At 41.3% G+C, this 13,521-nt stretch overlaps 2 protein-coding genes across 2 annotated transcripts in view; both read right to left on the bottom strand.

Moving 5' to 3' along the window:
• LOC129828629 (nuclear protein localization protein 4 homolog) overlaps positions 1 to 7,284 on the bottom strand; it is a 37,772-nt gene extending 30,488 nt beyond the window's left edge. Inside the window, exons 1-4 of the mRNA XM_055889714.1 lie at positions 7,091 to 7,284; positions 5,930 to 6,010; positions 3,236 to 3,345; positions 2,822 to 3,052 (exon numbers count right to left, since the gene is read on the bottom strand). Coding sequence (XP_055745689.1) covers positions 2,822 to 3,052; positions 3,236 to 3,345; positions 5,930 to 6,010; positions 7,091 to 7,105 — 437 coding nt within the window. The 5' untranslated portion in view covers positions 7,106 to 7,284. The remainder of the gene's footprint in view (positions 1 to 2,821; positions 3,053 to 3,235; positions 3,346 to 5,929; positions 6,011 to 7,090) is intronic.
• A 3,680-nt stretch (positions 7,285 to 10,964) lies between these two features.
• Positions 10,965 to 13,521, bottom strand: LOC129828628 (retinal rod rhodopsin-sensitive cGMP 3',5'-cyclic phosphodiesterase subunit gamma). Its single transcript, XM_055889713.1, has 4 exons — positions 13,307 to 13,521; positions 11,514 to 11,741; positions 11,362 to 11,402; positions 10,965 to 11,237 (listed from the first exon to the last, which is right to left on the bottom strand). Exons 2-4 carry the CDS (start codon positions 11,657 to 11,659, stop codon positions 11,161 to 11,163), a joined length of 264 nt encoding a protein of 87 aa, XP_055745688.1. The 5' UTR covers positions 11,660 to 11,741; positions 13,307 to 13,521; the 3' UTR covers positions 10,965 to 11,160.

Below are 13,521 nucleotides of genomic sequence, written 5' to 3'. Positions count from 1 at the left end.
GCCTAGAAGGCCAGCGTCCCAGAGTTGCCTCTTCACTGTTGACGTTGAGACTGGCGAGATCTATATTGACATCAAGTGTTTAAAATCGAAGCATGTCAACTAAAATCCCTCTTCTTTTATCTTCTCCAACTACCATATTTGGTAGTGAGTGGAAACACCAGGCGGATGCTTCACATTTATACAGCCGGTGAAATATCTGACTCATTGTTCTAGCTGTGCCTACAGTTAACAGCATTAGACCGCCCAAATGCTTCCCTTTTTAACCAGTAAGCCTAAAATCCCAGATTTGGTGTGTTTTCTTTGTCCCTGTTTGATTAGTGAGCTTAAAAATAGATGGGCAGGCTTTTGTTAAAACATGAAACCAAAGTAGGCCCCTAGGCGAATGAATAAGCAACTTGCCTTCTTCAAAACAATGTTATTGCTGCATATTTCAGTCTGGAACCTGGGGGAGTGTAACCTAATCTATTACTCCAAAACTGCAACTTGTGGTTGGAACACACTGTGTGTTCTCTACTTTAACCAACCAGTCCATTTTGAATGTGTGATCAAGCGGACTTTATTTGGCAAGGAATGTAGCTCTTCTACAGATTCTGTTAGTGTATCCCATCAGTCATTTCTGTAGGCCTAATGGGAGCTTGGATGTGTGTAGAAAGAGCGTCAGATTGAAGAGAGACACGTAACGGAGGGAAAAGGAAAAATGTAAGGAGAATAACTGATCACATGGTTAGGTATCTTTTTTTGTTTTGAGTCCCTAAACCGCAATACACAAGTAACACTCAAGTCCAATATAAATTAACAGTCGTCTTCGGGACAAAAATGTCACTAGCCCAAAGCAGATTCCAGATGCCTAATGCTACTATATATGACTGTGGTAGGCTTGGGCGAAATACCGCTTATACCGGGGCATTTTGAAATACCGACAGCCACTACTTTTAACTATAAGTATACCTAAATTATATCCAGCTCATGATAAGTGGCTAGATGTCAAGATCAAGATCTTCTTGGTTACAGCAAAGACCCCTATCCTGGATTAAAATCCCGGTTGCTTAAAATAGTTTGGTGCATCAAATTGCACCTGCTATATTTTATATTCTTCAAAGTAGCCACCCTTGGCATTGACAGCTTTGCACACTCTTGGCATTCTCTTAACCAACTTCACCTGGAATGCTTTTCCAAAAGTCTTGAAGGAGTTCCCACAACAAGCAGCCACTTGTTGGCTGCTTTTCCTTCACTATGCGGTCCATAACATCCCAAACCATCTCAATTGGGTTGAGGTTGGATGACTGCGGAGGCCTGGTCATCTGATGCAGCACTCCATCACTCTCCTTCTTGGTCAAATAGCCCTTACACAGCCTGGAGTTATTTTGGGTCATTGTCCTGTTGAAAAACAAATGATAGCGCAAACCAGATGGAATGGAGTATCGCTGCAGAATGCTGTGGTATCCATGCTGGTTAAGTGTGACCTTGAATTCTAAATAAAAGCAAAGCCCCCCCCACACACACACACAATCACGCCGCCTCCTCCATGCTTCACGGTGGGAACCACACATGCACAGTTCCACGGCAGTTGTAACCAAAAATATCAAATTTGAACTCATCAGACCAAAAGGACAGATTTCCACCGGTCTATTGTCCATTGGTCGTGTTTCTTGGCCCAAGCAAGTCTCCTTATTGGTGTCCTTTAGTGGTGTCTTTGCAGCAATTCAACCATGATGGCCTGATTCACACACTCCTCTGAACAGTTAATGTTGAGATGTGTCTGTTATTTGAACTCTGAAGCATTTATTTGGCCTGCAATTTCTGAGGCTGGTAACTCTATTGAACTGACCCTTTGCAGCAGAATTAACTCTGGGCAATCCTTATGACAGCCAGTGTCATCATAACGCTTGATGTGATGGTTTTTGCAACTGCACTTGAAGAAACTTTCAAAGTTCTTGACGTTTTCCGGATTGACTGACCTTCATGTTTTAAAGTAATGATGGACTGTTCTTGCCATAATATGGAGACTTGGTCTTTTACCAAGTAGGGCCATCTTCTGTATACCACCCCTACCGTGTCACAACACAACCGATTGGCTCATAACGCATTATTAAGGAAAGAAATTCCACAAATTAACAAGGGACACCTGTTAATTGAAATGCATTCCAGGTGACTACCTCATGAAGCTGGTTGAGAGAATACCAAAGTATCCAAAGCTGTCATCAAGGCAAAGTGTGGCAACTTTGAAGAATCTCAAATATATTTTGATTTGTTTAACACCGTTTGGTTACTACATGATTCCATGTGTTATTTCATAGTTGTGACGTCTTCACTATAATTCTACAATGTAGAAAATATTAAAAATAAAGAAACCCTGGAATGAATAGGTGTGTTCAAACTTGTGACTGGTATTGTATATAAATCTTAATGCTGTGGATCACTGTTCCTCTAGATCTTTACTTAAATACAACATACAGGAAGTATATAAAGCTCTTACAGCTGTGGATCTTTATTCCTGTAGATCTTTACTTAAATACAACATACAGGAAGTATATAAAGCTCTTACAGCTGTGGATCTTTATTCCTGTAGATCTTTACTTAAATACAACATACAGGAAGTATATAAAGCTCTTACAGCTGTGTATCTTTATTCCTGTAGATCTTTACTTAAATACAACATACAGGAAGTATATAAAGCTCTTACAGCTGTGGATCTTTATTCCTGTAGATCTTTACTTAAATACAACATACAGGAAGTATATAAAGCTCTTACAGCTGTGGATCTTTATTCCTGTAGATATTTACTTAAATACAACATACAGGAAGTATATAAAGCTCTTACAGCTGTGGATCTTTATTCCTGTAGATCTTTCCCTCCTGCTTGGCCAGGTACTGGTCGATCTCGTCCTCGGAGATGTGGGGCGCCGAGTGGGAGCGTGACATCATGGACGATGAAGAAGAGGACGAATGGGAGGTAGAGGGTACTGATGACGAGTGAGGCGTGGCCACGTCCATGGTCTCTCCTGCCGGTCCCGGGGAGCCCGAGGGGTACAGGTAGAGCATGTCTCCATGTCTAGAGGGAGGGAAGAATTAGACATTAAATTCACCCACACACAATGAGCATAATGACAATCCAAGGAAAAATGTTGAAGTGACGATATGACAACATGTGTAGCTAGCTAAATGGAGCAGTCTAAGGACTAGTGATCCAAGTAATAGATCTAATAGTAACAACTAAATGTTGCTCCTAACTCACTTGATCTTCAGCAGGCTGAGGGTCTTATTCTGGGACTGGATCTCGTCAGTTTTGTTACGGTTCAGGAAGATGGTGAAGCCGTTGGAGGGGAAGCCAAACTCTTTGCCCACCTGACAGTATAAACAGAGTAATGACGATTAGCCCTGTCTCGCTTGCCAGACTCATGGCACGGCTGTGGGAAGAGAATAGGTAAAGAGACTAGATAACGATGAGCTTTAGTTGAGGGTTAAGTAGGGCCACTTGTCTCCTGAAGCATGGTACATCATGACTGTAGTATAAAGTAAAGTGTAGTCTAATTGTCTATTAAAAGCCCATGAAATAAGAAAAAAAAAGGGAAAACAAAGATTGCAAGAATTCTGGTTGTAAAGATCGCTCATGTCTCGCTAATCCTTCTATCTGTGTGTTTAACAAAGAGTGTTCACTCCACTTATTTTCACTACCCATTAAACTGTCCAAATGGATTACCAAACAACAGGCTGACAGAGCTGAAAGTAAGACTGTCAGAGTTGCCTGGTCTACGGTCATTATCGCAGAGACATCCAAGATCTAATGAGTCCTCTGAGCACTTCCGCTGAGCCTAAGTGAGCTTTCTTGCATTTAATCAAATCCATAAGGCTTTAGCGGTGCAAAGAAAGTCAACTCTGTTGTAGTGTAGGTCACATCTCACCAACAAAGGATAAGTCATAATTCCAAGAGATCAGCAGGTAAAACATTAATGACTGAGGATGTCCATGTTGTCAAACTGGAAGGTTAAAGCAAAGGTGTCACTAAGCAGGTTTCAATCCAACTTTATTTGAGTAAAGTACACACACACACACACACACACACACACACGAGTATGTGGACACCTCTTCAAAATGAGTGGTTCAGCTATTTCAGCCCCACACATCGCCATAGACAAACATTGGCAATAGAATGGCCTTAGAGAAGTGCACAGTGTATTGGTGGAGGAGGAATCCTGGTCTGGGACTGTTTTTCATGGTTCGGGCCCCTTAGTTCTAGCGAAGGGAAATCTTAATGCTACAGCATACAATGACATTCTAGACGATTCTGTGCTTCCAACTTTGTGGCAACAGTTTGTGGCAATTCCACAAATTAACTTTTAAGAAGGCACACTGGTTAATTGAAATGCATTCCAGGTGACTACCTCATGAAGCTGGTTAAGAGAATGCCAAGTGTGTACATCTGTCAAGGCAAAGGGTGGCTACTTTGAAGAATCTCAAATATATTTTGATTTGTTTAACCCTTTTTTGGTTAATACATGATTCCATATGTGTTAATTCATAGTTTTTGATGTCTTCACTATTATTATACAATGTAGAAAATAGTAAAAAATAAAGAAAAACCCTTTAATGAGTAGGTGTGTCAACTTTTGACCGGTTGTGTGTGTGTGTGTGTGTGTGTGTGTGTGTGTGTGTGTGTGTGTGTGTGTGTGTGTATATTTCCTGATCTTTCTTATACATCTCTCAGATATAGAGGACAGACACTTCAGAACCAACTTCCTTTAGATTTGTTTTGGGGGGGGCCTATCTGTTGTTCCATGTAGTGAATATGTTATTCAATGCACTAATAGCAGAAGCCTCCCCCCAAAAAAACAGAAAAATACCAAACAAAATATACCTCGAGTGGTCTTAAAATTCTAAATCAAATAGCAAAATGATCCTTGGTATAACCTTCTCAAACAATTCCATATAGCTTCCTTGACCCACGCCCTCCCCACCCAGCTTAGACTCTTATGGGTTAATTAATGCCTCTGAGCTCTTCATGCAACTCTCCATTTCCATCTCTCCCCATCACTGACTGAGTGACTGTACATCTGAGGACAGGGAATAAAAAAAGTACCCTCATTGATCTGCCACACATTTCCTTTTAAACTCAAAGACATGCATTTTTAATAGGGCACTGCCGCAGGCAACCCTTCTCCACGGTGACCGAACAGCCGGCCACTCCTGATTCAGCCATTGATGTGGAAATTTGACTCCCACTTAAGATTTCCTACCCAATACTGTCTCGCAGTCGCTGAGGTCCATTTGTGCCCAAGGCGTTGCCCATATTTCATTGTCATTATCTAAATGCTGCTAAGCCACAGTTAGACATTCATATCCATTTCATCCAAACACAATCTGGCTAGATGAAGTGGATTTGGAATGGAAAACCCTTACTGGAAGGTAGCTAGGTACTCACAAGGGGTTTTATCCTGGCAGGATAGCAAGCAGCTGCTGTGGTGAATCTATTGATAGCACGCTGTTTAAAAACATTGCATTGCACACCATTCTCTCCCCACATAACTCACAGCTTTCCCTACACACACACAGGGCTCTGCTGAGCCATGCATCGGATCCATCAACAGTGGATCCCATTAACTGCACAGGCAAGGGGGGGGGGGGTAAACACTGCAGAAACACCTTCACTTTCCTGCAGAGCTGCCTGCTTCATACATAAATTAACAGAGGTTGAGCACAGGCTAGGCACAGGGAGATAAAGATTTATAAAATGTCCACCTTCTGATGCTAGCTGCCCAATAGCACAGTTGGAAAGAATGTGCTATGAATATGACAACAGAATGACAGAAAGAACTACAAGTTTCCCATGTGTTTGTGGGAAGTATTGTTTGCTGTACACGGCCCAACCATATAGCCTAGAGTACCACAGAGTACATGTTTGTCTTCATATCATGCATCCATACTTTGATACCTTATTGAGGAAAGCGGCTGCTGTCTCCTTCTTGGTGGCAGGGATCTTCTTCATCCCGTTCGGGGACTGAACCCTGATGATCTGCAAATTAGGAAAAACATTACATTCTCCACACCATAATATAGTATGTTGTTTCCTTGAATTTAGATTGCTTTGCCAAACCAAATACATCCATTGGGGAAACCATATTGGTCATGACTCATTAGCAAATTTGATGAACCATGAGCTGGTTAACTGCAACCCACTGAAAACATGACACTGCTGTAGCTACTTAGATTGTTCTGTTACGAGTCTCTTTCAGTGTCAGGACCATGACAGTGCATAAATGTGGGTGGAGGGTAGTTGACACCATTGTCGTTCATCTTTATCATGACACACAGGGTCATAATTCACAAGCAATAACGTGGTTGTGATATTAAATTAACAGTAGCTAGTTTAGTTAGGAAATGTAAATGACATGAGCAGCTGATATCATGCCATGGGCCGGCTAAAATACCAGTGACTGATTTTCAGGCCATTGGCTAACTTAGTTCGATTGTTTTACCTCGAATGAGCAAAGATAACAACACTAGCTAAAGTTAGCTAGCCGATATTGTGGCTAACTAATGTTTGCTAGTCAATTTTTCTGCCACAAGTTGAATACAAGTTATGAACACTGACTAGCTTTTATTTTTCTAAAGTTATTTAACTGTTGCTTCTTTCTTGCAAAAAAACTAGAGGCCAAGGTTATGTTGATAAAACCAGTTCGCTTGCTAACCACAGGTACTGTATGTAGCTAACTAGCTAGTTAACAAAGTCAATAATATCCCCTTTCTCAAAGTGAACGTCCACGCATTTTTAAAATCCAATAACGTTACAAAGATAACGTTAAGTTAACAATATACTATGTACTTGTTTATTAAATAAGATAGTTTAATTAAAACGACCGTACATACGGACACATTTTAATTCAAACATTTCTGACCAGCTAAGCTTGCTAACAGTGAGTTAGCAGTTATCTAGGCCTTGTCATTCTAGTACTGATGCTAGCAAGTGGCTAAATCTGCTGCCTCATCACTCCGATAATCAGACTTCGGTAACGTTAGCTAGCGAAGTTAGCTACCTAGCCGGCTAATAATCCACAATATTTTGTCAATAACTACAATGTGTTGTCACACTTACAATATTTTCTGCCATGGTGTTCGGGTTTGTGCTCCCGATGTATTTCGCTGTGTAACAAAATAGAACGATGTCAGAGATTAAAAATTGACTGACTGGACAGAGTCAACGAAACTCCACTCCACAATTCAAACACCGGGCGTTACACGCTAACAAGTCCGTACCCTAGTGTCCCTACTCAGCAATTGCCCGAGTGAAACAATCAATATAAAATAATTCCGCCACTTTATTTTACCAGGTTATTACGCCCTCGATAAAGTAACCACATTTAATTGAAATGAAGAGATAACAAAAAATACCACTCATTTGTTGGCTGTTGTTCAAATTGACGAGCCCTACACTTTTTGTAGGAGCCATTTCGGTCTGCTTTACTGTGCTCGTTAGAGAAAAGAGGAAGCGTGAAAGGGACGTCACTACTGACAAAAAGTCATAATTATGGCTAAACCCCGCCTATTTCTACAATGTATCTTTTTAAAATCAGATTTTAAATCTAACCCTGAACTTTAACGTAATCACACTGCTAACATTATGTCAAATGAAATGTTATTGGTCACATACACATGTTTAGCAGATGTTGTTGTGAAATGCTTGTGTTTCTCGCTCCAACAGTGCAGCAATATCTAACAAGTAATATCTAACACTTTCACAACAATACACACAAATTGAAAGTAAATGAATGAAGTTAAGAATATATCAATATTTGGACAAGCAATGTCAGAGCGGCATAGACTAAAAATACAGTAGAATAGAATATAATACAGTATATACATGAGATGAGTAGTGCAAAGTATGTAAACATTTTTAAAGTGACTAGTGATCCAATGATTAAAGTGGCCAGTGATTTCAAGTCTATGTACATAGGGCAGCAGCCTCTAAGGTGCTAGTGATGGCTATTTAACAGTCTGATGGCCTTGAAATAGAAGCTGTTTTTCAGTCTCTCTGTCCCAGCTTCGATGCACCTGTACTGACCTCGCCTTCTGGATGATTTTTATTTTACTTAACTAGGCAAGTCAGTTAAGAATAAATTCTTACTTACAATGATGGCCTACCCCGGCCAAACCCGGATGACGCTGGGCCAATAGTGTGCTGCCCTGTGGGACTCCCAATCACGGCCGGATGTGATGCAGCCTGGATTCGAACCAGGTACTGCAGTGACGCCTCTTGCACTAAGATGCAGTGCGATGATAGCGGGGTGAACAGGCAGCGGCTCGGGTGGTTGTTGTCAGAAGAGGACTGGCCACCCCTCATAGTCTGGTTCCTCTCTAGGTTTCTTCCTAGGTTCTGACCTTTCTAGGGAGTTTTTCCTAGCCACCATGCTTCTACACCTGCATTGCTTGCTGTTTGAGGTTTTAGGTTGGGTTTCTGTACAGCAATTTGGAATATCAGCTGATGTAAGAAGGGCTTTATAAATACATTTGATTTGTCCTTGATTATCTTTTTGGCATTTTTATCCACTACGAATGACTGATATTGTGAGATGATGCAGAGATAATGAAGAGGAAAGATTGTCTTCTACATGAGTACACAACTACAAACTGGAGCGCACAACTACAAACTGCAGCGCACAACTACAAACTGCAGCGCACAACTACAAACTGCAGCGCACAACTACAAACTGGAGCGCACAACTACAAACTGGAGCGCACAACTACAAACTGGAGCGAACATAATGAAAAGACAAGCATGCAGCATAAACACAATACACACAGGACACAACGCCAACATGCGATGGACAAAGTAAAAGACAGAGAACATGCAATCATATAATACCTACATCTATGAATGATATATGCTATTAAAATGGAACTGGCCATACGGGTACATTGATCTCTGGAAATATGATTCAATGAAATATACAATTGAAATTGATATGAAACTACAATGAAACAAAATAGAACAAAATGATGGTAAGCGTGATAATGAAAAGAATGAGATGAATGAAATAGAGATCACATGCACAACTATATAATATGTCAAAGAGACGTCAACATGAGCATTGGGGAAGATGAAAAACCTAGAAAAAAAAAGCACAACAACACGAGACATCACCAACTACTACTGCCCAATCACAGCATGGTAGGGTTATCAGGTGACAATCACATTTGGAATCGAGTTTGACATCTGAGATTTGTGGGTAATCTGTGCAGTGGCTGTCAGCGCTATCTACATCCATTGTAGTAATGTTGCACACACATTAATCTCCAATCCATGTCAGTGGAGGCTGGTGAGATGAGCTATAGGAAGATGGGCTCATTGTAAATGAATGGAATGGTATCAACCACATCAAACATATGGAAACCACATTTTCGACTCTGTTTCATTTATTCCATTCCAGGCATGACAATGAGCCCGTCCTCCTACAGCTCCTCTCACCAGCCTCCACTGACCCATGTATATCATGCTGCTTGGGGTAAAACTAAAGGCAGCAAAAGTCAAAATTCCCAATGACAAGGTGTTTTTTCCAAGCACTTTAACAAGCTTCTATCCCTGAGAATACTTAGTTAGAATATATAGTACCAGTCAAAAGTTTGGACACAGCTACTCCTTTATGGGTTTTTCTTTATTTTTACTATTTTCTACATTGAAGAATAATATTGAAGACATCAAAAATATGAAATAACACATATGGAATCATGTAGTAGCCAAAAAAGTGTCACACAAATCAAAATGTATTTTATATTTGAGATTCTTCAAAATAGCCACCCTTTGCCTTGATGACAGCTTTGCACTCTCTTGTTATTTCATAGTTTTGATGTTTTCCATATTATTCTACAAAGTAGAAAATAGTAAAAAATTAAGAAAAACCCTGGAATGAGTAAGTGTGTCCAAACTTTTGACTGGTTACTGTACATGTCATATAATAAAGATAGTCATAAATCCATTATATTATAAAAAAATAAATAGAAAATCAGTATAATAAAAGGAGAAGTAAAGAGTATGCCAGTGTTAAACAGGATAGAACGTTAGAATCATGCTTCTGTTAAAGTGTGTGTGTGTGTGTGTGTGTGTGTGTGTGTGTGTGTGTGTGTGTGTGTGTGTGTGTGTGTGTGTGTGTGTGTGTGTGTGTGTGTGTGTGTGTGTGTGTGTGTGTGCGTGCCTGCGTGCGCGTGTGTGTGTGTGTGTGTGTGTAACACTAATGGATAGGTGAGGGAGGGGAAAAGGGAGTGGGATGATGAGGATCATGTAGCTTCATCCACATTGTCCCAGGGACAGATTCCAGATTCCAGCTCAGCAATGACCAGCAGCTGTCTCATCTCTACAGGAGTCACGTTTTACATGTGTAATATTCGGCATAGATGAGCAGGCGTCTATGATGACAGCAGAGGTGCCAAGGCACATGAAATGAGAACCCACCCATTTCACGAGTATGTCACTTGTTTGTCAACTCAAGGTTGAGGCTGCTTTGCTTTCGTAAGTGTTGTTTGTTGTGTTCCGTGTAAAGGAGAGGATAGAAGAAGAGAAGCACGTGGCGATGGTGGAGGAGAGAAGGGCAAAATGGCTGCCGGTTGCTGCGATAGACAGCGATACCAGAACATAGTCCTAATCATGAGCAGACATTTTGTATGATGTGAACTTTGGCTGCAGAAACAAAACAAGAAACCAGTGAAAGATGGATACACTCTTAGAAAAAAAGGGTTTCAAAATGGTTCTTTAGCAGTCCCCATAGGAGAAACCTTTTTGGTTCCAGGTAGAACCCTTTTTGGTTCCAGGCAGAAGTAGAACCCTTTTGGGTTCCATGTGGAATACTCTATGGAAAGGGTTCTACATGAAATCCAAAAGGGTTCTACCTGGAATTAAAAGGGTTTTACCCAGTAGCAAAAAGGGATCTACAAAGGGTTCTACAGCGGGGACAGCAGAAGAACCCTTTTAGGTTATAGATAAGAGTGTAGACGGTTATTTTTCTGTAACGCTTTCTTTATTATTATAATTTTTTTGCAGACAATTCTTTGCTTTAGTTTATGTTTGATAGTTCTAGTCAAACGCAGTGAGAGTGCTCGAGGCACATGCATGGTTTGAAGTAGATGGAGGTGGAAGCAGAGGACTGTGGGATGGATGGTGAAGGTCTGGATGACTTAGATGATACCATATTTGGCCAGCTCGCTAAGCTCCAGGTGGTTGAAGGCCTCCCAGGGGCAGATTACTGTGATGTCTGCAGAGGAAACACACGTTACGTTCAGTAAAAGTCAGTAGGCCAAGCAAACCCTACAATATGGCTTTCTACAGGTCTTAGGGAAGGCACAGGTAGAGTAGATAAACTGTAATAATGCACGTACCAGTGCCTAAGCCCTCCATTCCAGGGATATCATCGCCAAAGCTGTAGAGGAAACAGGGATCATTTATTTACCATCAGACCTCATGAAAATGTCATTATGCACTTGTCGAATGGCTGTTTGAGACTAAGAAACCCAATGAAAGTGGCCCTTACCCCTGAATTCCCTTCTTTGGGGGCTTGCTCTTGAACTGGCGAGTCTGCCTCTGCTTGAATTTAGGGGGTCCCTTACGTGGTGTTGCAGGGCCTCCAGTGACACGGGTGGCAGACTTGATCTCCAACTTGGGGACCTCGAGATTCATGGTTATTAGTTAGCTGGTTGGTGTGTGCAGCTGGTTATGTGTTCAATCCCTCTCTGAAGTAAAGTTGATGAAATCTCATCAACTGGGAAAATGAGAGAGAAACAGATTGTATTACACCCACATTTCATGATAGAACTCACATTGTCATAGCTTGGTGTTTTATCAATTCGGTATTTACTGTTTGGAGTTGAGATAAGAAATTCAGTATTGACTGTTTGGAGTATTGACTGGCTGCATCACCTCTTGGTATGGCAACTGTATGGCATCCGACCACACAAGGTGCTACAGAGGGTAGTGCGTACGGCCCAGTATATCACTGGGGCTGAGCTCCCTGACATCCAGGACATCTATACCAGGAGGTGTCAGAGGAAGGCCCTAAAAATTGTCAAAGACTCCAGCCACCCAAGTCACAGTCTTTTCTCTCTGCTACTGCACGGCAAACAGTACCGAAGCGCCAAGTCTGGGACCAGAAGGCTCCTGAACAGTTTCTACCCCAAAGCAATAAGACTGCTAAACAGTTAATTAAACGGCTACCTGGACTTTCTGCATTTCACCCCCTACCTACATGTACATATTACCTCAATCAATCACACCAACTACTTCATACCCCAGTACACTGACTCAGTACTGGTACTCCTTGTTTATAGCCTGTCAAAAGCCTGTCTATAGCCTCGTTATTGTTATTGTATTGTGTTACTATGTTATTTTGATCTATTTGTTAATTTTCTTACTTTTTAATTGCATCGTAAGTAAGTATTTCACTGTAATAATAAAATAGAATTAAAAAACAAGTCCCTGGCCCTTAACTTTGTCTGACATATAGACCTCATTGTTATCCCCTTACTAATCGTATTGCGCTTGTAATTTAATGTCCGATGAATGTCTAGCTCGAATAAATAATGACCCAATTTCATCATGTAATCCCCAGTTCACGTAAATAAGCACCCGCCCTCCCTCCCTTTCCCACCACATCCTCCTTCCTCATTTCAAGCCAGTGGCCAGCCATCTACACTTGGGCTAATCTTATTAGTACAAGGACAACACGGAGAATATGCTGAGCAGCCAGAAAGGGTCTAAAAGAACCAATCCTATTATCTACCCCTCATACAATGGTGTTCCAAAAGCTAACAAGGCTCTAGAATGTTTCTTACTGGGATCAACTTTAACTCAACAGGAGGTCACTTTCAATGCACAATTGATGCATTGAGCAGCAGTTGAGAAAATGGAATAAGAAAATCAGCCATATTTCCATTCTCATTGACTGACGTCCAGTACAAAATACAAGAATGTTCAGAAATGTGATTGTTTTGGGTCTGTCTAATTTAAACTGCTACGTGTTTCAGGAACATTTCAAACAGTAAACAGATCTCAAACTGAAAAATGGATCCACACTACAAAGTCATAAATCTGTTCTCTCTAAATCCATTCAAGAAACTCCCAATATCAATATAACCGCTCAAAACTCTCTCCCTTCACACATTCCCTCTTCAAGTGCCAACTATTCAGCAAGTAGTATATTTTCTTACTACTTGAAAAACTGCTCTCCCCTCCTCTCTTATCTACGAGGTTCAACAGTACAGTTACAAAAATCCATCACGTCTCTGTCATCATGGGCTATGTGTCTGAATGGATGGTGGGTGTACTCACCTGCTGCTTGGGTGAAGGCTAGCCAGAAGAGCGGGCGTGGGCGCTGAGCGCAGCTCTCTCTAGTAGATGTGTGGGTCTCTATCGTTGGCTCTGAGGGCCAGGCTGGGCTGACCGGACTTCTTATATTCCTCATGACCCCTCTGCAGATTAGGAATGTCCCGCCTCCCATCACTGACCCCTTGTTATCGCGGCTCTAGCCTGAGGTGGGGTTCAGT

This window comes from Salvelinus fontinalis, chromosome 30, assembly GCF_029448725.1.
Source record: "Salvelinus fontinalis isolate EN_2023a chromosome 30, ASM2944872v1, whole genome shotgun sequence".
In the NCBI taxonomy this organism is placed as follows: Eukaryota; Metazoa; Chordata; class Actinopteri; order Salmoniformes; family Salmonidae; genus Salvelinus; species Salvelinus fontinalis.
Note: the sequence above shows the minus strand (reverse complement) of the source record. Positions and strands in the feature narration are given on the sequence as shown.